A 21,632-nucleotide genomic window follows, 5' to 3' on the forward strand; every position below is an offset into this window, starting at 1 on the left:
CATCTAGCATCATTTTATAGTATGGTACGTGTTAAGTAAATCAAGTTCCGGTTCGTTTTCCGTCGAAAATTGTGAGTATCAATATGTTTGCTTAAAAAGGCCAAAATGAACATTTATTGAATATTGGCGTCCTATACAACCAATTCTCTATTACCACCAGCATGATACAACCTTTCCTAAGTAAATTCACTTAATTTCCACTTTCATCTTAGTGAAAATCGCACATATTTACCATTTTCTGAAAAATGCAGCTGCGCAGGAGGTAATCTCTCCCTGTGGGAGCAAACTTGTTATGCATAATTTTCCATGAAAACATCTCCGATCCATACCGAAATAATAACAAATAGTTTTCAAACACGTTTTCTTACACGATTCAAGCAAAAGTTTCCACGGGAAATAATTAGTTTTTCTTTATGGACCGATTTGCCCCAAAAAGCGTCTGTTTTACTTGGAAAATTTGGAAACTATCCTCCTTCTAGTAGTTCTCACTTCGAAATGTAGGTGGCGAAAGCTTGGAAAAGTTTCACTGCAAGACGCCAATTGGTTCGCAAGTGGTGGCCCTCTAGAGTCGAGCGCGGCACTATAACGGAGATAGCGAACGGTCAGCTTCTTCGTTCGGTGGTTTGTCACTCGGCTAACGGCATCGATCGCTTGCTCTAACGCTTGGTGCACACGTGTCATACAATTAATTATATGATTTGAGTAGTAGCTATACTGAAGATCCGAGAGATGTCGCCCCTTCAGTGGTAGGAAAATCATTTTTGCAGTATGGAGAATATCAGAAAATCCACGATTTGTGACTAAACATGCTTTCACAGAAGGAAACAAATAAACGAGTGTTTACCTTATCACCATAGTAATGTGGACCGTACACGATTGCTTTTATTGACAATAATCGTATTGTCAATACATTCAATATTGACGTCAATACATCGGTATTGACAATATTTCTGTATTCACATCATCAATATTAATGTCAATAATTCCCCTTCGCGTCAATATATTGATACGTGTGGGGTTTGCTTAATGTACTCGTGCAATTTTTGTGCATCTAAAACTGCCCATAAAGACGATAATGAATAAAAACTGAAAATTCTCATGCATTTCCAAATGGTTTCCTACCATTCCCATACATTCGAAGTGACTGGCCCTCTGGATGTGGATGATGTCAAAAACAACAAAACATGATTAATTGGGAAATCAAAGTTGGCACTCGTGGATAATAGATCGTCTATGATGGTGACGATGGTTTCAAAATTTTCCACGGAGAGGTATACGAGTGCAATCTACAGTGGTTGAAAAACTAAAATCTATGTATACACCTAAAAATCTGAAAATAAATTATTTTTTCTATTGTGTGTGGCAGGTCAATTTCTCAAAAAAGGATTATACCATCTATTTTCTGTTTATGGCCGTACGACTGCGCCCATTGATTTAACACACGGTGGCTCTTTATCCAGGATTCGCTCCTCAAGCCGCTGCCATAAAATACTATCAAAGTTACACACCTGTGTATAATCCTTATGGGCGAGGTTGCATCGCGCTTATGAGCGGCGCGCTTCGACCGTCACCAAATGAGAATTTAACATAAGCGCGACAATATTGTGTGTTGCAGGATAATTTCTCAAAATGGGATTATACCATCTGCTTTCTGTTTATGGCCGTACGACTGCGCCCATTTATTTAACACACGGCGGCTATTTATCCAGGATTCGCTCCTCAAGCCGCTGCCTAAAATACTATCAAAGTTACACACCTGTGTATAACCCTTATAGGCGGCGTTGCATCGCGCTTATGAGCGGCGCGCTTCGATCGTCACCAAATGAGAATTTAACATTAGCGCGACAATATATTAAATGTATATTGGCGATCTAACGATAGCGCTCGTGGCGAATAGGAGAAATAGAAAAATGATGATGGTCTTAAAATTTTGCACGTTGAGGTATACGCCTTTTTAATAGAAACTAAACGATCGATTCAACATCTGGTGGTAAATAGAAGAACGTCAAAAAGAGTGTTGTGAGCAGAAATTTCTGCCGTGAGACATAGGAAGCGGAACACTTTTTTACTTTTCCTGATAAATTGATTCATCTGAGATGCTCCAAAACTTGATTTACAGTTGAAAAACTTAATTCTGTATTGGCAAATCAAAGTTGGCACTCGTGGAGAATAGGAGAACTATGAGAGTGATGATGGTTTCAAAATTTTGCATGGGGAGGTATACGAGTGCAAGCTTAAAATGCTTTTATTTTGCAAATGGAGCATTTTATTTAAATCTGGTTGCTGCTACAGTTGTAGAAAAGCTGAAATCTATGTCTACACATAAAAATCTGAAAAGAAATTATTTTTTCTATATTATATGTCTATTAAGTAGTCCTTAAGTTTTCTACTAGCGTAGCATTAACCAGATTTAAACAAAATGCTCCAATTGCAAAATAAAAGCATTTAAAGATTGCACTCGTATACCTCACCGTGTAAAATTTTGAAACCATCATCACTCTCATAGTTCTTCTATTCTCCACGAGTGCCAACTTTGATTTACCAATCGCTTTTGCAAGGATCCTGCTAGTGTCCAGGAATATTTTTGTTGAGAAAAATGGAAAATTATAAAAGTGGCTTAGTGGTTATGATCTTCCGGATTTCTTGTGTGTGAATAGTTCAGGTGCAAATCAGTTCAGATCTGTGAAAAATCGTAAAATATGGCAATTACTGATGGAAATTGGCAAGATGTTGAATGAAAAATGCTTTAATTTGCGTTGTGAAAAATCCTCATTCTGATGTAAACAAACGGTTTGGCTGACGTTTCCTCTCGAATTCGCTGGGCGCACTCTACATTGGTGGTGCATTAAAAAGGCGTATAGAAGAACTATGAGTGTGATGATTTATAGGTGTATACATAGATTTCAGATTTTCTACCACTGTAGCAGCAACCAGATTTAAATAAAATGCTCCATTTGCAAAATAAAAGCATTTTAAGATTGCCTCAACATGAAAAATTTTGAAACCATCATCACTTTCATAGTTCTTCTATTCTCCACGAGTGCCAACTTTGATTTGCCAATACGCCTTTTAAATAGAAACTAAACGATCGATACAGCCTCTGGTGATGAATAGGAAAACGTCAAAAAGAGTGTTGTGAGCAGAAATTTCTACCGTGAGACAGGAAACGGAACACTTTTTTACTTTTCCTGATAAATTGATTTATCAGAGATGCTTCAAAACTTGATCTACAGTTGAAAAATTGAATTCTGTAACGTTTTTGCAAAGATCCTGCTGGTGTTCAGGAATATTTTTGTTGAGAAAAATGGAAAATTAGAAAAGTGCCTTAGTGGTTATGATCTTCCGGGTTTCATGTGTGTGAATAGTTAAGGTACAAATCAGTTCAGATCTGTGGAAAATCGTACAATAAGACAATGACCGATGGAAATTGGTGAGATATTGAATTAAAAAAGCTTTAATTTGCGTTGTGAAAAATAGTTATTCTGATGTAAACGGTTTGGTTGACGTTTCTTCTCGAACTCGCGTGGCGCACTCTACGTTGGTGGTGCATTAAAAAGGCCTATAGATTCGTACTTTTTATGAAGCTAGTTTCGTTATAAATGCCACACTCCCACACACACAAAAGTACAAAACATTCGTATAGTCCTAAGAGAAGAGGTGACAATACGGGGGTGAAAATGAACCACTTTTCTGTCAAACGTGAACCAGCTCCTGATTGGCCGATTTCATGTGCGTAAGATAGAGATAGAAATAAAAGAGGAAGAAACCAATTGTCACCTCTTCCGCTTAGGTATAGCCTAAAAGTAATATTCGTGCATTGTACTAAAATAATACAAAGGGCAATAAAAATTTCGTTAAACGTTTCGTCCGTCGTCGTATGTACGCAGACATTTCATACGATCGGACCACAGACAAACAGACATAAAACATTGAATATTTCTCAATGTAAAACATCGTCCCTAAAACATTACCGCCATCTGTTGAGTATACTGTGGTGGGTAGTACGCTGAACAGATGGCGGTAGTGTGTAAACGTCAAACGCAAGGGATTTGACTATGCGCGCCGCAGGTGGCGGTACTACCAACTACGATACTTTTGAATTGACCGTTAAATGCTTGTTCGATGAACAACTTACGAGTGTTATGTCTGTTTGTCTGTGATCGGACTATTATTTTTTAATTCCACAAATGATTTATACTAATAATTTATAACCCTCCGCATTATTGAAGAGGAAAAAAATATACTAATGCCAACAGGTCCTGAGGAATAAATTCACTTAGGAGGCAGCCAGCCTCCATTCTCTTCCAATTGATGAATTTACCACAGACAAAAATTTACGTTACGGTCGTCCAGTAGATGGAAATGATGTTAACATGATAATGACGTTTTGCTACCTGTCATGGAATATTTTTTAGTACATCATCACTTTTGTGTTTTTGGATCTCAAACCTAGGTGTCGCATGCACTGGTGCAGTTTCGCGTAGATTCATCAATTAAAATTCCAATACAATTTCGATCTAAATTGCACATGTATTTGATTTAGGAAATTCTGGCAAACCAGCCAATGACTGAAAGCCTTCACGGATAGAAATCTCCTTATACCTTTTGGCAAATTTCCATTGCTGATTATTCATAAAATGTATAAGTCAACTAATAAGCAGACGCCTTGCAAAAAGTTAATAAAGATCATGTGTCAAATGAAATGTATAAGCGGTCACACATACCTTTTATGCATTCTAATAGGACCTATGTGGTTTGTCTTATGGAATATATAAGCACAGACAAACAGACGTAACTCTTCATTGTGTGTCTTCGTTCATGCATTTAACGGTTGATTTGAATATTATCAGTTCCGCGAACTACTCGCCGCAGCGCTGGCATCGGATCACTTTGACGTTTCCATACATTCGATAGAACTTTTATGCAATATTGTTTACGAGTTAGCGAGCAAGCTTGTTTTCCGCGAGAAGCCAGAGAGATGTCGTTACTGAGGTTATATGTTTTGAGATACTATGTTTTCAAGAACAAGTTTTTCAAAGAGTTACGTCTGTTTGTCTGTGGTATAAGGCTGATGCTTTGGCAAAAATGTATAAGTGAAACACATGAATTAAATAATTGATTTTCGTTTCGTGTTGTAAATAAAGGGAAAAAAATAATTTAGGAAATCTGTTACAACATGTTTTCAGAAAAGGTTTACCGAAGACCATTAGAACGGACCTATTAGGACAAATTTTGATAAGTGAAAGATGTGGTGGTGAGCTTACTACTTCTTGGACCATGAATATTGGAAATATGAAAAGTAATTATGCAGTGTACTGAGTACGCATCACGAATCGTGGAAACTGATGCGTATACACGGCCAACCAGAACAACTCGGCGGCTGAATTCAATTCACTCAGAGCATTTTCTTTCCATACGAAAATAACTCATATTTGGAAAAACCTGCAGTTTCTCATACCTAACGAGTAACTGCAAATTTTTCCATATATGAGTAAATTATTATTATTATTTATCTTTACCTATAGGGAAATATGAGTAAATTTCAAATGGAAATAAAATGCTCTGAGTCAATTGAATTCAGTCGCTGAGTTGTTCTGGTTGGCCGTGTACAACTGAGCGGCCGTGGTTAGTTCGGTTCGACTTCCTACCGGCAATTGTGCTCCGATGCTGTCAAATGCTGTAACATCAGCAGTGATGCGAGTGTCATCTGCTGTTGAATTATGCAAACATGAAGCGACATCTGCTGCCATATAGTTCAACTGAACATCACTTCTATGCTCTATCTGGTGGTATTTTTCAGACGAAGGATACGTAAATCTTGTGTGCAATGTTGTATGAAATATGTTTGTCATGTACGGCCGTCGAGGTTTCCTTTATTGGAGTTCCGTTTACTCAAATTAGCAAAAACATACACGGTATGGAAAAAGACCCAACGGCCAGTACACTTTTACCTATTTTTGATTTGTTTGTCTCCTTTTCTTCTTCTAATGATGTCAAAAACGGAATAGCAAATGCAACTGGGGAGGGTAGTAAAGTGTGGGAACCCAACGTTGAGTATAATCATATTTACCTACTTTTGCGTACAACTAACTTACTTTTGGGTTGAAAGCTAGTGGAAAATTCCATCTGAATTGCACACAAGTAAATGAAAATTAATTTGACACGCTTTACCTACTTTTGGGTTCCTGCATTAAAGTGCCGAGATGAGTAAAATGTACTTACTTGTTTTTTGTCTTACCGTGTACGTTACTCATTTACCAATTAGGTTCTGCCAGGCCGGTGACAAGGCCTATACTAACAGCTATGTTTGACAGTAGGCAGCATGTCCGGGGCCCAAATCGTTTGTTTTGCTGTACTGGGCCCGCTGTCACCGTATACAATGTTGCCTACGAGCCTGCCACCGGGCTGGGTTCTGCAGCGTGACGTCACGAATGAACTCAGTGTTAATAGGCTGAACCTTTTTGACAGTTCAGTGGTACTGTTTACAAGCACTTAGTCGTTTTTTCGAAATTAAATATTCTAAAATTACCGAACTTTAACTTGAAAATTGTCGAGGAACAGCGCGATGAAAGGATGTTGCTAGTGGACAATGCAGAAGTGTGGTTTACATCTCACTGCAGTCTGGAAAATTATCGAGAAAATCTACCCAAGAAAAAAAACGACTAAGTCCACGTAAACAGTACCACTGAACTGTCATCAGATTGAGGTTAATCCCGACGGTGCAAAACCTAATGCACGGAATGAACTCAAGAAAAAATTTGACTTTTGAGCGGTGCCGTGTTTACTAAAAATGAACACATGATGTAATGCTCGCGAAACTTTAGAAAAGGTCCTATCAACTTTTATAAACAACTTGTTAGGCCCTTTTCTCACGAGCCGAAGAACACCCACGTAAATCAAACCACTTTCGGAAAGGGGAGAATTCACCCTACCCGATGGTGTTGTTGGTTTGCATGGGTGTACTTCGGTTCGCGCGAAAAATGTCTAACAAGTTTTGTGTACTTAAGTTGATAGGCCATTTTTAAATAATGCGCGAGTATTATTCATGTGCTCATTTTTAGTAAACACGGCACCGCTCAAACGTCAAATTTGTTCACGCAATTCATTCCGTGCATTGTCAATAGACTGCACACTATGATTTTGTTTTCGTGTTCGGTAAATTTTACCGAAATCAGAACAGCTGACCTTCATTTTAAAGGCTATTGAATTTTAAAATAATTTCAAAACATGTTCAACCTTCTTTAAATGATCAAATCTTGTCATTTTAGTGGAGATTTAGTTTCAAAGTAGCTGAAAAGCAATTGAATTGAATTGCATAAATTTTACCGAACAGTTCAACTGTTCAAATTTCGGTAAAAATTACCGAAGTTGGCAATAATTTCTAAGTGTGTAAGTAAACTCTAAGACCAGAATGTCCCGAAATAACGTGCTCAACTTTTTGGCTCAGCTCTGGTACTCTTTTCGGTCCCAAGCTAATCGATTCACCCCTCGAAACATAGGAAAAACCAATAACCCCTCATTTTATCTGTCAAAATTTCATAGCGAATCAAAACAAACATTGCGTAGTACTAGAATTTCGACTAGAATGGGATACGTTAATCGTTTGCTTGGGACCAATAGGCTAGTCAAGTAGTGAGCCAATTTAAAATCGTTAGTTTCGTATTGATTGTTGATGATAGGGTGTATAGGTGACACAGTACTCACGGTTCGCTAGCGTTGGTAAGTTATTTGCCGTTAATGTTCACAAAAAGTTCACTATTTTGCCATAAACGGTGCCAAAACAAAAAAATACGGGCAAATTTGGATAGATTTGGACCTGTTTCAAAAACAGCAAAAAATTAATTTTAGTATCACATCAAAGTGGATGCACTTCAATCGTGTCGAAAATATGGTGTAATATTACTTGCCAAAAGGGGAAAATTATCATTAATACAGTGCATGTGCTGACATTACGTTGCTTTTACTACATTTGTTTATTTGTGAGGCCATAAAAATTACATGAGATTTTCGACATGATTGAAGCAACAATCAATACGAAACTAACGATTTCAAATTGGCTCACTACTTGACTAGTTTGACAGATAAAATGAGGGGTTAGTGGATTTTCCTATGTTTCGAGGGGTGAATCGATTAGCTTGGGACCGAAGATAGTACCAGAGCTGAGCCAAAAAGTTGAGCACGTTTCTTCGGGACCTACTAGTCTTAGAGTTACTTCTATGATTGAAGTGCATCCTCTTGGATGTAATATTAAAATTTATTTTTTACTGTGTACGATCGGAAGGTGTATGCTGGTAACAAATGCCTTCTGTGTCATCTCTACTAATCCATATTGCTGTTCGACATTATGATGCGGAAATGGAATACAACTTGTGGACTAAAGTGCAATGCTGGTAGCAGATCACTTTTAAGTGGCTAGGTCACTATTTTAAAGCCAGTCATCAGTTTTTCATCATTGGGCTACAAAATGGTGAGTTGACAACCTGGAAGGAGCGGAATACCTAGCCCTGGTCCTCACAAGTTCCTACTTCACGCCTCCTCGAGTCATATGATAACAAAAGACTACCAGCTGAAACATGGACACAGCTGGTTGGCGTAGCCTGGGCAATGTTGCCAGTCCGGCAATAGCAAAGTGAAGAGGTGCGACGCGAACACTGGCGTGGTAACCATAGTACGGTGATAGAGGAAATGCTTCACCAAACCTGAGCGTCTGCTCACCATGAAGGTGCGGCTCAAAACGGCGTCTGTTCTCCATGTTAGGAGCGGCTGATCACCGTCCTAGTGCCAGCGTGGGACTCTAAACAGAGCTGTGCACGATGGTCCCCCGGCGAGACAGGGGGTTGGGGCAGGCCCAACAAGCCGCCCTGAAAAAAAAAACAAAGTTGCAAATACCGAAGAAAGAAATACGGATCGGAACAATCGGCACAGACCTACGCGACGAAATAAGGACTACGATTGGAAACTCGGAACATGGAACTGCAAATCGCTCGGCTTCCCGGGTTGCGATAGGTTAATCTATGACGAACTTCAACCACGCAACTTCGAAGTCGTAGCACTGCAGGAACTTTGCTGGACGGGACAAAAGGTATGGAAAAGCGGGCATCGAGCGGCTACTTTCTACCAGAGCTGTGGCACCACCAACGAGCTGGGAACCGGCTTTGTAGTGCTGGGTAAGATGCGCCAACGCGTGATTGGTTGGCAGCCGATCAACGCGAGGATGTGCAAGTTGAGGATTAAGGGCCGTTTCTTCAACTACAGCATCATCAACGTGCACTGCCCACACGAAAGGAGACCCGACGACGAGAAAGAAGCGTTCTATGCGCAGCTGGAGCAGGTGTACGACGGCTGTTCGCAACGGGACGTCAAAATCGTCATCGGCGACATGAACGCTCAGGTAGGACGGGAGGCAATGTATAGACCGGCAATCGGGCCAAACAGCCTGCATGCCGTATCGAACGACAACGGCCAACGATGCGTGAACTTTGCAGCCTCCCGGGGTATGGTAGTTCGAAGTACCTTTTTCCCCCGCAAGGATATCCACAAAGCCACCTGGAGATCACCTGACCAACACACAGAAAACCAAATCGATCACGTTCTAATCGACGGGAAATTCTTCTCCGACATTATCAACGTCCGCACGTACCGCAGTGCGAACATAGATTCGGACCACTACCTAGTTGCAGTATGCATGCGCTCAAAACTCTCGACGGTGCATAACACACGTCGAAGTCGAACGCCACGACCCAACATTGAGCAACTACGGGACACCGGAGTTGCCCAGGACTACGCGCAGCAGCTGGAAGTTGCACTACCCACGGAAGAGCAGCTTGGCGCAGCTTCTCTTGAAGATGGCTGGAGGGACATCCGTTCAGCCATAGGTAGTACTGCTGTAGCGGCACTAGGTACTGCAATCCCGGACCGAAGAAATGACTGGTTTGACGGCGAATGCAAACTGTTAGTAGAGGAGAAGAATGCAGCACGGGCGAGAATGCTGCAACACCGCACGAGATTGAATGTGGAGCGATACAGACAAGCGCGGAACAGACAAAACTCGGTTTTCCGAAGGAAGAAGCGTCAGCAGGAAGATCGAGATCGCGAGGCGATGGAAAATCTGTACCGCGTAAACGACACACGGAAGTTCTACGAGAAGCTAAATAGTTCGCGCAAAGGCTACGTGCCGCAAGCCGATATGTGCAAGGACTTGGACGGTAACCTTCTCACGAACGAGTGTGAGGTGATTGAGAGGTGGAAGCAGTACTATGACGAGCACCTCAACGGTGAAGCAGCAGAAAACGAAGGTGGCACGGCAACAGACCTTGGAGCACGCGCAGAAGACGACAGGCTACCGGCCCCTGATCTTCAAGAAGTTGAGGAGGAGATCGGTCGGCTGAAGAACAACAAAGCAACTGGTGTAGATCAACTACCAAGTGAGCTATTGAAATACGGTGGTGAAGCACTGGCTAGAGCGCTGCACTGGGTAATTGCCAAGATTTGGGAGGAGGAGATATTACCGGAGGAGTGGATGGAAGGTGTCGTATGCCCAATCTACAAAAAGGGCGACAAGTTGGATTGCTGCAACTACCGCGCGATCACACTGCTGAGCGCCGCCTACAAGGTACTCTCCCAAATTCTATGCCGCCGTCTGTCACCATATGCAAGAGAGTTCGTGGGGCAATACCAGGCGGGATTCATGGGTGCCCGCGCTACCACGGACCAAATTTTCGCGATTCGGCAGGTTCTGCAGAAATGCCGCGAATACAACGTGCCCACACATCATTTGTTCATCGATTTCAAATCCGCATACGACACAATCGATCGAGATCAGCTATGGCAGATTATGCACGAGTACGGATTTCCGGATAAACTGACGCGATTGGTCAAGGCGACGATGGATCGAGTGACGTGCGTTGTTCGAGTATCGGGGACACTCTCGAGTCCCTTTGAATCTCGAAGGGGGTTACGGCAGGGTGATGGACTTTCGTGTCTGCTGTTCAACATCGCGTTAGAAGGTGTGATCAGAAGAGCTGGGATAGACACGAGTGGCACGATATTCAGGAAGTCCATCCAGCTCCTTGGTTTCGCCGATGACATTGACATTATGGCACGGAACTTTGAGATGATGGCGGAAACGTACATCAGACTGAAGGCTGAAGCTAGACGGATTGGACTTGCCATCAACGCATTAAAGACAAAATATATGAAAGCAAGAGGTTCTAGGGAAGACAATGTTAGCCTCCCACCCCGAGTTCAGATTGACGGTGACGAAATCGAGGTGGTCGATGAGTTCGTGTATTTGGGCTCACTGGTGACCGCCGAAAATGATACCAGCAGAGAAATTCAAAGACGCATTATGGCAGGGAATCGTGCCTACTTTGGACTCCGGAGGACGCTCCGGTCGAATAAAATTCGCCGCCGCACGAAGTTGACTGTCTACAAGACGCTGATTAGACCGGTGGTCCTTTACGGCCACGAGACCTGGACTATGCTCGTGGAGGACCAACGCGCCCTTGGTGTTTTCGAACGGAAGGTGTTGCGTACCATCTACGGTGGAGTGCAGATGGATGACGGAACGTGGAGGAGGCGAATGAACCACGAATTGCACCAGCTGCTGGGAGAACCATCCATCGTCCACATTGCAAAAATTGGGCGACTACGGTGGGCTGGGCACGTCGTAAGAATGCCGCACGACGACCCAGTGAAAATGGTTCTAGAAAGCGACCCAACAGGAACAAGAAGAAGAGGCGCGCAGCGGGCAAGGTGGATCGACCAAGTAGAAGGTGACCTGCGGACCCTTCGCAGACTACGAGGCTGGCGAACTGTGGCCATGGATCGAGTAGAGTGGAGACGACTTCTTCGGACAGCAGAGGACAACAAGGCCTTAGCCTGATTGGTAAGGTAAGGTAAGCAGTTTTTCATCAAAAAGTCATATTCATTAAAATTTAGTACCTAAAGTCACTTTTTTACGACCAATATTGAGAATAAAGAATTTGCCTTTAAATAAACACTTCAAGCTACAGCTTGATTTGGTAACAAATTGGTGTTGAAAAGATTAATTAAAAATAAATCTGACAAGAAAAGCTGCGACAAGAACGTTAATTGTCCAAATATTGTCCAATCACTAGTATTATGATTTTTTGTCAACTTCGTGATCTATTCGTTCAAGTCTGTTATCTTCAAAATTTGTTCAGATTATATTTTTCCCTTGCCTGTGATCTCTAATTTGTCATATCTTTTCACAAATTTAGTGAAGTTTCGAAACAAAATTCTGGTCCAATCAGGGGGCCGGACGCCTTAGTAGAATATATCAAAATATGTTTAAATATTTCAAGCTTCTTGACTTAGACTTAAAACAATAGTATCCGTAGAACAAACATTGCTCAGCACATGCTTTTACATGTCTTAGTTTTTGAAAAAACTGAAATATTTTCGTTGATATTTAGAAACAATTAAAAAAAATTATTATGGAGATTTTAAACATAAGAGTTCATTCGCCTCTTAGAAATATTTAATGATATTTTCAAATATATCTAATTTTGCTCATAGCGGCACCGGTGGTGTGGTGGTAAGCGTGATGTTCCGAGGCATAACATCTTTGATCTTTAAAATTTGTTTACACATCGAAAACAAATTCATGTCGCAGTTAGTCCAGTAAATTGTATTATACTTTTTCCTATCCAAGATCATAAAATGTCCAAGATCATAAAAAGTTTTGCGTGTTTCAGAAGCATTTGAATTTGTCTAGGACTGTGAACTTAATATCTCTATATTGCCTCTAAAATTTTCTAATATTGTTTATCTTTGATATCTTGAATTTTTAAGTCCCAATATCAAAACATGAATTGTCTTGGTCCCAAAATTACAGAAGTTTCCTTATCTTAGATCTTTAACATTTGTCTAAGTCCGACAGCTTCAATATGTGTCTGTGTATCTAATTTTTTCGTTCTTATCACCAATTCGCGATCTGAACGTTTTTTTTTATAGTCACTTATTATAGTCACTTTGTTAGAGAACAAATTAATGGGATCCTTAAACCACTTGCTTTATTTTAAAGAAGCATGAAAAATGCTCATGATGGGTTTCAGGGTTGGAAATCGCGCGCATTGAGTGATCAGATCGATTCCAAGCAACAATTTTGGGTTTATAAGGGTTCTGTAAACCATGATTTAAACTTTTTTTCTTTCATTTGTTTTTCGTGCTGTGCACCAATGCTACCGACGTCAGGGAGGCAGCTCCCACACCTGGACCCTACCTATCGACCCATCAACTAATGAACCGGGTACCAACGGCTTTACGGTGTTTGGACAACTAGATCCAAAGTTAGAGCAATATTTGAGAAATTTAAACTTCTTCCATAATAATTCATATACAAACTTCAAACCATTTCCGCAACCTCTGTTCAAAAGCATCATCAATCTTTACCATGTTTTGCATAGACAGACTCATATTTTGGTGATATCAATCCAACTACCTATTATGATGCAAAAACTTTTTTAAGAATTAAGCACTCTAATAATCAATACACGGTACAATTTGGTTGCACAACCAGGTTGGGTTGATACTCGGTTGTATTGTTAGCTATACTCCCGTTGAATGTACCACAATTGTGTATGGAATGGTTGTATGACTAAGGTGACGGTTGGTCGATCGGTTGAAGTAAAATCAAAGAGATTTACTTTTACAATAATTAATGTCAAAGTCTCTTAAACTGGTTGGAGTGGCAAGTCGCACAAACATCGCATGTAATTTAATTAGATTGACCAAAATATTGACGCACAGCTCAGTCAACAGATTGATTTGTGTGTGTTTAAGTCACACCAACTTATCAAAGTAGCTGAAATGATCAACTGAACATTGTATAACAACCAAATCTTACAACCAAGTTGGCATGCATTGGCCCTATTAACGATATGCCGTAATTAGGAGATGTGATTTGTCAATTTTTAATACATTTATAAATGTAAATCAATAGATAAACCCTGAAGAAGGTTCGATCCAATCAGCTTTTTTTCATTACTCCCACGTCAAATAGCCTAGTATCTATATAAAACAACAGTCGTCCCCAGAGCATTAAGAATATGGCATCAAACAGACTGGAAACGTTTTTACGCGCAGATCAGTCTTTGAACCAATCAAACTGCTCAAGTCGTACAAGAGAAACATCAAACAACTAGGAAACACAATGAACATCAGTAAAGAATATCTCACCAAACAAGGCGTAATTTAAGATTTCGGTACTCTAATGATGTTATTCTTTACAATCGATTCCACGCACTGCTCGTTGCAGCGCTCTCAGTATGTCAGCGGCCTAACCCGAGTAGTGAAATGGATACCGAATCACAAAGCCACCCTCTCGCGTAGCGAACCAAGCAAACTCCCTCACCGCCCACACATTGTTTCCATGGTGCTCGATGAAAGAACCGATAAACAGTTTACAAACAAAACCGAGAAAACTTATTTCGCGCGTTCTTCCACGATCTTTTGCTAGAATTGGTGAAATTATTTAACGGAAATAGTGGCAGTTTTGTCAATCATTGTAATTAAATCAATTTAAATCAGTCGTCGTTTGAGAAAGTAACTTCAGTGGAAATTGAAGAGAGATTCGTCGGGAAATCCAACTTCAGTTTTCGTTATGATTTTCACTCCCATTCCCTCCCTTCTACACGGAAGTGGAAAACAACCTTCCATGCATGCGCGCGAATCCGTTTTGTGAATGAAAAACGATAAATATCCCCGTATAAATCGCGAAACAAACGATTTAATTATAATCACGAAATTGAATCATTCCGCTCCATCGTAAACCAGAAATAGTAGATACCTGCATGCAAATAGTGACATCGTTTGTAGTAGCACTCCCCCGACAATAAATAGGCGACGACAACGACGCGGCAGAGGAATTATTCCCACCGATTTCAAGTGCAACAATTATTTATGACTAGCGGATACCCCCAGTGCACCCTCTGGAGTTGTGTCCATGTCTCCTAGGAGGAGGAAAAACTTTTGCAAATTCCTAAGCCAATAAATTCGCGACTTCGTGGAGCGGGAATATCAAGTCCAAGGTTCCGAATAAATTCATTGTGCAATGGCAAAAAAGGAAATAGCAGCTAGTGAACAGCGCTACAATTAGTGTTATGTCACCGAATGCATTTTCATTTCCAGTTTTGCACATTTCTTCCGGCTGAAAAAGTTTATTCCATTGCAAATATATAGGCAAAGAAAGAGCTTGAATGAACATTCTCCACTCTCAGGAATTTATATGAAACAGTAAAAAAGTGACTCAAGTATGCCGACATGTCCCGCGCCCGTGGCGGCGCCGAAGAAATGCACACCACCGAACCTCGGCAAAGGCGATATGAGCCAGCTTTTGGAGCCCAATTTTCCAGAACACTGTGCCAAATGGGAACGTAGCGGTCGCAATGTACCCGATCAACCTCAGGTGCGTGGCGTTTATACGTGGATCAGTGCTCCGCGGGCGATCTACAGCAACAGGAGGCTAATGCGAAATGGGTAAGTTGTTGGAAATTCAAACTGTTGGTATTTTTTTCAAATCTGTTGGGCTAATTGAAACGTGATCATGGACAAAAGTAATAGGGGAAATGGATGTAATAATGCCCCTAATTTGGGTCCATACATAAATTCAGTAATTGACTAAATTTTCAATAGCGACCAAAAATAAACATTAGTACCGTCCCATCTAGATAAAATTGATAAATAGCAGATTTTTAGCGATGGGCCCAATCTTAGATCAATAGGCCAACATTAAAGCCATTTCCCCTAGTTACCATTTTCAACAGACCCACTCCTTGTATGATGCCATTTGCATAAAAACATTTTCTAAACAGCCATGAAATGACAAAGTGACGTAAACGTCATTATGGTCAATTTTCACTTTATCAATATAGAGCTGGAATTAGCGCGTAACAGCTTTTGTAACAATGACTTCTTTCGATGATGTCTTGAACGCGCATCCTCATAAATTCCTCATCATTAAAGTGAAAGAATTTCCAAAATTATCAAAACAGTTCTCATTTTGGATCTATTTTTATGTGACCGACTACATCTACTGTGAAATGTGCTTCAGATGATCAAAAAAAAAGTTCACCTTCGGAAATCGTTGATTTTACTTATTATTTTTAATTAAGGAAACAAGTATAGTTATTTTTTATATTAATCCTTGCATCCAGCCGAGATAATTTGACTGCTCATTGATGAATTGATAAGATGGAAGTTATTTTCAAGGAAAAACAAATAGAAACACGAAGATAGTAAAACTAGCAGCGCCGGTGGTGTAGTGGTAAGCGTGATTGCCTCTCATTCATGAGTTGATGGGTCGATAGGTAGGGTCCAGGTGTGGGAGCTGCCTCCCTGGCGTCGGTAGCATTGGTGCTCAGCACGGAAAACAAGATCGACCGAAAACAAATCAAAGGAAAAAAAACGAAGATAATAAAAAAAATGGAATATTAACGATATGGCGGTGGCATAAAAATTGATTTTCTATTGACCAATAATGAAAAAAGCTATTTTACTTTCATGACTTCGCTAATAAATGCCATTTTGCTTGATCATATTCCGTTTAGTTTTATGACAGCATTAATGGTGACAAAGTTGCCTAGAAAAAGTTAAACGTAAAAAAAAATTATCTTTTGATAGTTTTGTTGTGCGATCATTACACCGAGCTTCTACTCCAGCGTTGGATCAGCAAGTTGCGTGGCATCCTCGATAAGGGCGATTATCATTCATTGCAAGCATTTAATCAGCAAATGTATCTACATAACTTGGAACAGGTGGAAGCTCAATCGTTCCCATAAAGTTTCCCTTCTCCTGGATGATGCGAAGAAGTTAATGTGCGCTTGCTTAGATTTGTTGGAACAGTTCAGTGCTAACATTTGAAAACGGTACAAAAGCCATTTGTAAACAAATGGTTTGTGGGCCCTTTACTCACTACTTGAAGTACACCCACGCGACACAACAGCAACATCGGGTAGGGGAAATTTTCCCCTTCCTGACGATGCTGTTGGTTTGCGTGGGCGTTCTTCGGGTAGCGAGTAAAGGGCCCACAAACCATTTGTTTACAAATGGCTTATGGGCCGTTTTCAAATGTTAGCACTGAGTTGACCCTTTCGCCGAATGAAACCGCTGCTATGATTCGGAAGGCAGCCAATTTCCAGCTGACTGACAGCTTCTGAAGTTTCCTGTCGGCAGTTTTCCGCAGTCCCATTCCGCAGTTGCAATTTCTGGAGAAGGCTGATCTGTTTTTATTCAGAACGTGACGCGAACTCCATTGACAATATTTTGGGTATTTCCATCAAATTGAAGCGTCTAATAATTTGATGATGGCTTCCGCATTCACTTCACTCTTCTCAGTTGACGGCTCTGTTGTTGTTGGCCGTTTTGTCGAAGCTGCTGGGTCTCCCAGGAAGTTCTGGAATTGCATTCCTTTTCCCTTCCGTCGACATTGGAATTATTCCTCCTACTATCGCTAGTATTATTACTCAACTATCCTTCGGCTTTTCCTTGTGATTCTGCGTTAAAGCCCTCGATTATTGTTTTTCTGTCTCTAAGCGGATCCATATTTTTAGTTTAATTTGTAAACAGTAGGTAGTTTTGCGATACACTTTATTGACACCAAAAAGCAGCGATATATGCTTTTTGTTCCCGTTTGAAAACGAACGGTTTTGTAATTGCTTTTATAATGATAAAACACCTTTATAGAGTATTTTGTCGTGATATCAATAAAAAAAAACACCGAGCAGGTTTATGATTGACTAACTGAAAAGTTTTATACAGGGATAGCAAAGAATAATACTAAGATGAAACTGTCGGAAGAAAACTTTATTTTTTAGTGTCCTCGGTCCTTCGGTAGAGACGAAATTTGGCACTTTTTTATCAAAACAATCACACCAAAATAACCCATTTTTTAATTACTCGGTTAACGACTAATCGATTAATTTGTGTTCGCTGTACTGTCATATTTCCACCAAAGAGGGTGCAGCACATGTTTGAAACGATGGACGATGATCCTCTAGAAGTTAATGCTTATACCGGCATGATATAACCGATTACAAATATTTTACTTTTCGGTTCGTTAATCGATTAATCGATTATTCGAATAAAAATAGGCCATACCTAGATGAATGTGAAACGTCATTTCAAATATAAGGGCCGTTCATAAATAATTATACAATTTGAAAGAGACCGGAGCTAATCACAAATTACGTCGCCACGGTAACTGAAATAAACATGAGTGCTGACCGGTTGGGGATAGGATGCTGCATTAAATTCATTTATAAAACCAGACCCGTTTTGACTTTATAATTTAACTACCTTGATTTATTTTAAGAAGCTTCATAAAAGATCTTCTGGAAGCGTATTTCGGTGAAATTCAGGAAACTTTGCTTGAATTTAGTGAGCTTCCGGAAAATCAACGAAATTCTAAAAAGTTCATGTTTTTTTTTAGAAGTACAGGAATTCTCTGAAGAAATCCTGCAACTTACGCAAAAATACGAGGAACTTCGGAAAACTTCGTAGAAGTGCTGGGATTTTGTTAATATTCGAGAAACTTCGTTAGCGGCGCCGGTGGTGTAGTGGCATGCCTGGGTTCAATCCCAGTCGGCGCCGCCGGGATGTTCTGAGACATAACATCTCTGATCACGCCATAAAGCCGTTGATCCCCGGTTTATGAGTTGATGGGATCTATAGGTAGGGTCCAGGTGTTATTTAAAAGGTTTTTTAAACAGCAGAATGCTGAACTACTAACCAAAAATGTGTTGCACTATTAAATGCTGTATTTAAACTAAAAAGATTGCTTATTGCCGTTATAAAACCACAATAAATCAGTGTAAAAGCCAAAAGGCTGCTAAATTGTTACTTGGGTTTATAGTATTCTCTAAGAGTTTCGTGGAAGGGATTCCTAAAGTGGTATGCAGACATTAACGAAGGCTGTTGTGGCCAAAAACAAGGGAATGTCGTAGTGAATCATAATATTACTCAGGAGAATCATGAAAGCAGACATCTTGGGTTTGGATTACTCCACGGAAATTTTTGAGAAAATTCTCTATATGTACGTCCTATGAAGAACTATATTTCAGAAATCTATAAATTGTCTAGTTATTTTAGACATTGAACGTATTTGGGACCTCCCTTAGCTCAGTCGGTAAAGGCGCAGCTACAAAGCAAGACCATGCTGGAGGTGGCTGGGTTAGATTCCCGGGCCGGTCTAGAAATTTTTCGGGTTGGAAAATGTCTCGACTTCCCTGGGCATAGAAGTATGATTGGACTTGCCACGCAATTATACCAATGCAAAAATGGTACAGGCATCGAAAGCTCTCAATTAATAACTGTGGAAGTGCATCTAGAACACTAAATTGAGAGCACGCAATAAGCTAATATGCGATCTGCAATAAGCTTGAAATGCGAAGAAGAAGAAAATATTTGAAGGCCCAGAAATTCAAGATTCAGGATTTGGAAAACTTTTTAACATCAGAAACTTTCAACAGTTTTTTTAAGATTTCATAGTTACATAAAAATGTTTATGATCGCGGCCTAGGAAAACTCTTTAAAAGGGCTAGTGTGACTTGCATGACACTCCATTATAAGTCTGATCGCTAAAACTCAGGACCAGTGTTGGAAAAGATCGCGATATTTCACGAAGTTCACCAAGGGAAAAGTTCGCGAGTCATAGTGAGTTTTCGAGAACTTTTCCATCACTGCTCAGGACTTTGAAAATGTTTGGGTCTCTGAAGTCACTAGGATTTTTTGATTTTCAATTCTGGACTAAGGAAAATTCAGTTAAGTTTTTAACCTCTGAAAAGTACAGCTTTAAAATATGCAATACAGCAGCCAAGTTCGTATGTGTTGTTCAAGTTTGTTATGGGCTATAAATTTATAGACCAGTTAAGAGGGTCCTGTCAAATTTTTGAAATCCCATAGTGGAAACATTTGATCTGAAATGCCGTGGTCAACACGTTAAGAATCGTTAACCCAAAATTGGATAATCGATCTACACAGGTTTGAGGCCACCAGAAGGTTCTCGAGCAACATGTGAAAAAAGACTTACAAGCTAAACGTAAACAATGCAGTTAAACGTCGAATGTTCACGAATTACAACACGCCTACATAAACTAACAATATAATCTGATAGACCAAAATTTACTCTCAGATTCTGATGTCGGTTTGCCAGAATTAGTCTATATTCACGAGAAATCGACATTTAAAGTCATTGTTTACATTTGGCACACATGTTGCTTTAGTTATAAAGTTTAGTCCAAATAACATTTAAAACTGCTCTTGCTACGTGACGGGTTGCGACAGAATTTTATCCAGGCGTCCTCTTCGCTATAATTTAGTAAAGCGAAACACATAGTCAATGAGAATAACTCAGAGAGAGAGTCACTTCTACTCAGCGGTATGAATAAATTTCTAAACACTGCAGGAACCCAGCGCTTAGTACCTGCAGTATTTAGAATTGCATCATACAACTGAGTAGAACTGAGTCTCTCTCTGAGCTATTATTGTTGGCCATGCGTAGCTTAGTTGAAACATACAATATTTGGAAACCTGTTTACATACTTACCTTACCTTACCAATCAGGCTAAGGCCTTGTTGTCCTCTGCTGTCCGAAGAAGTCGTCTCCACTCTACTCGATCCATGGCCACAGTTCGCCAGCCTCGTAGTCTGCGAAGGGTCCGCAGGTCGCCTTCTACTTGGTCGATCCACCTTGCCCGCTGCGCGCCTCTTCTTCTTGTTCCTGTTGGGTCGCTTTCTAGAACCATTTTCACTGGGTCGTCGTGCGGCATTCTTACGACGTGCCCAGCCCACCGTAGTCGCCCAATTTTTGCAATGTGGACGATGGATGGTTCTCCCAGCAGCTGGTGCAATTCGTGGTTCATTCGCCTCCTCCACGTTCCGTCATCCATCTGCACTCCACCGTAGATGGTACGCAACACCTTCCGTTCGAAAACACCAAGGGCGCGTTGGTCCTCCACGAGCATAGTCCAGGTCTCGTGGCCGTAAAGGACCACCGGTCTAATCAGCGTCTTGTAGACAGTCAACTTCGTGCGGCGGCGAATTTTATTCGACCGGAGCGTCCTCCGGAGTCCAAAGTAGGCACGATTCCCTGCCATAATGCGTCTTTGAATTTCTCTGCTGGTATCATTTTCGGCGGTCACCAGTGAGCCCAAATACACGAACTCATCGACCACCTCGATTTCGTCACCGTCAATCTGAACTCGGGGTGGGAGGCTAACATTGTCTTCCCTAGAACCTCTTGCTTTCATATATTTTGTCTTTGATGCGTTGATGGCAAGTCCAATCCGTCTAGCTTCAGCCTTCAGTCTGATGTACGTTTCCGCCATCATCTCAAAGTTCCGTGCCATAATGTCAATGTCATCGGCGAAACCAAGGAGCTGGATGGACTTCCTGAATATCGTGCCACTCGTGTCTATCCCAGCTCTTCTGATCACACCTTCTAACGCGATGTTGAACAGCAGACACGAAAGTCCATCACCCTGCCGTAACCCCCTTCGAGATTCAAAGGGACTCGAGAGTGTCCCCGATACTCGAACAACGCACGTCACTCGATCCATCGTCGCCTTGACCAATCGCGTCAGTTTATCCGGAAATCCGTACTCGTGCATAAT

General features: G+C 40.8%; 2 protein-coding genes across 2 annotated transcripts in view; one reads left to right on the plus strand and one right to left on the minus strand.

Annotated features, from left to right (window-relative positions):
- Nucleotides 1-21,632, minus strand: part of Ist1 (IST1-like protein) — a 175,608-nt gene that overhangs the window by 42,550 nt on the left and 111,426 nt on the right. The gene's annotated exons all lie outside the window — the stretch shown is intronic.
- Nucleotides 15,213-21,632, plus strand: part of Rsph3 (Radial spoke head protein 3) — a 62,836-nt gene continuing 56,416 nt past the window's right edge. The window contains exon 1 of the mRNA XM_065229689.1: nt 15,213-15,501. Within this exon, the coding sequence (XP_065085761.1) occupies nt 15,278-15,501 (224 nt within the window). The 5' untranslated portion in view covers nt 15,213-15,277. The remainder of the gene's footprint in view (nt 15,502-21,632) is intronic.

This window comes from Ochlerotatus camptorhynchus, unplaced genomic scaffold, assembly GCF_037179485.1.
Source record: "Ochlerotatus camptorhynchus isolate MF236.1 unplaced genomic scaffold, CSIRO-AGI_Acam_v1.1 ptg000319l, whole genome shotgun sequence".
NCBI lineage: Eukaryota > Metazoa > Arthropoda > Insecta > Diptera > Culicidae > Ochlerotatus > Ochlerotatus camptorhynchus.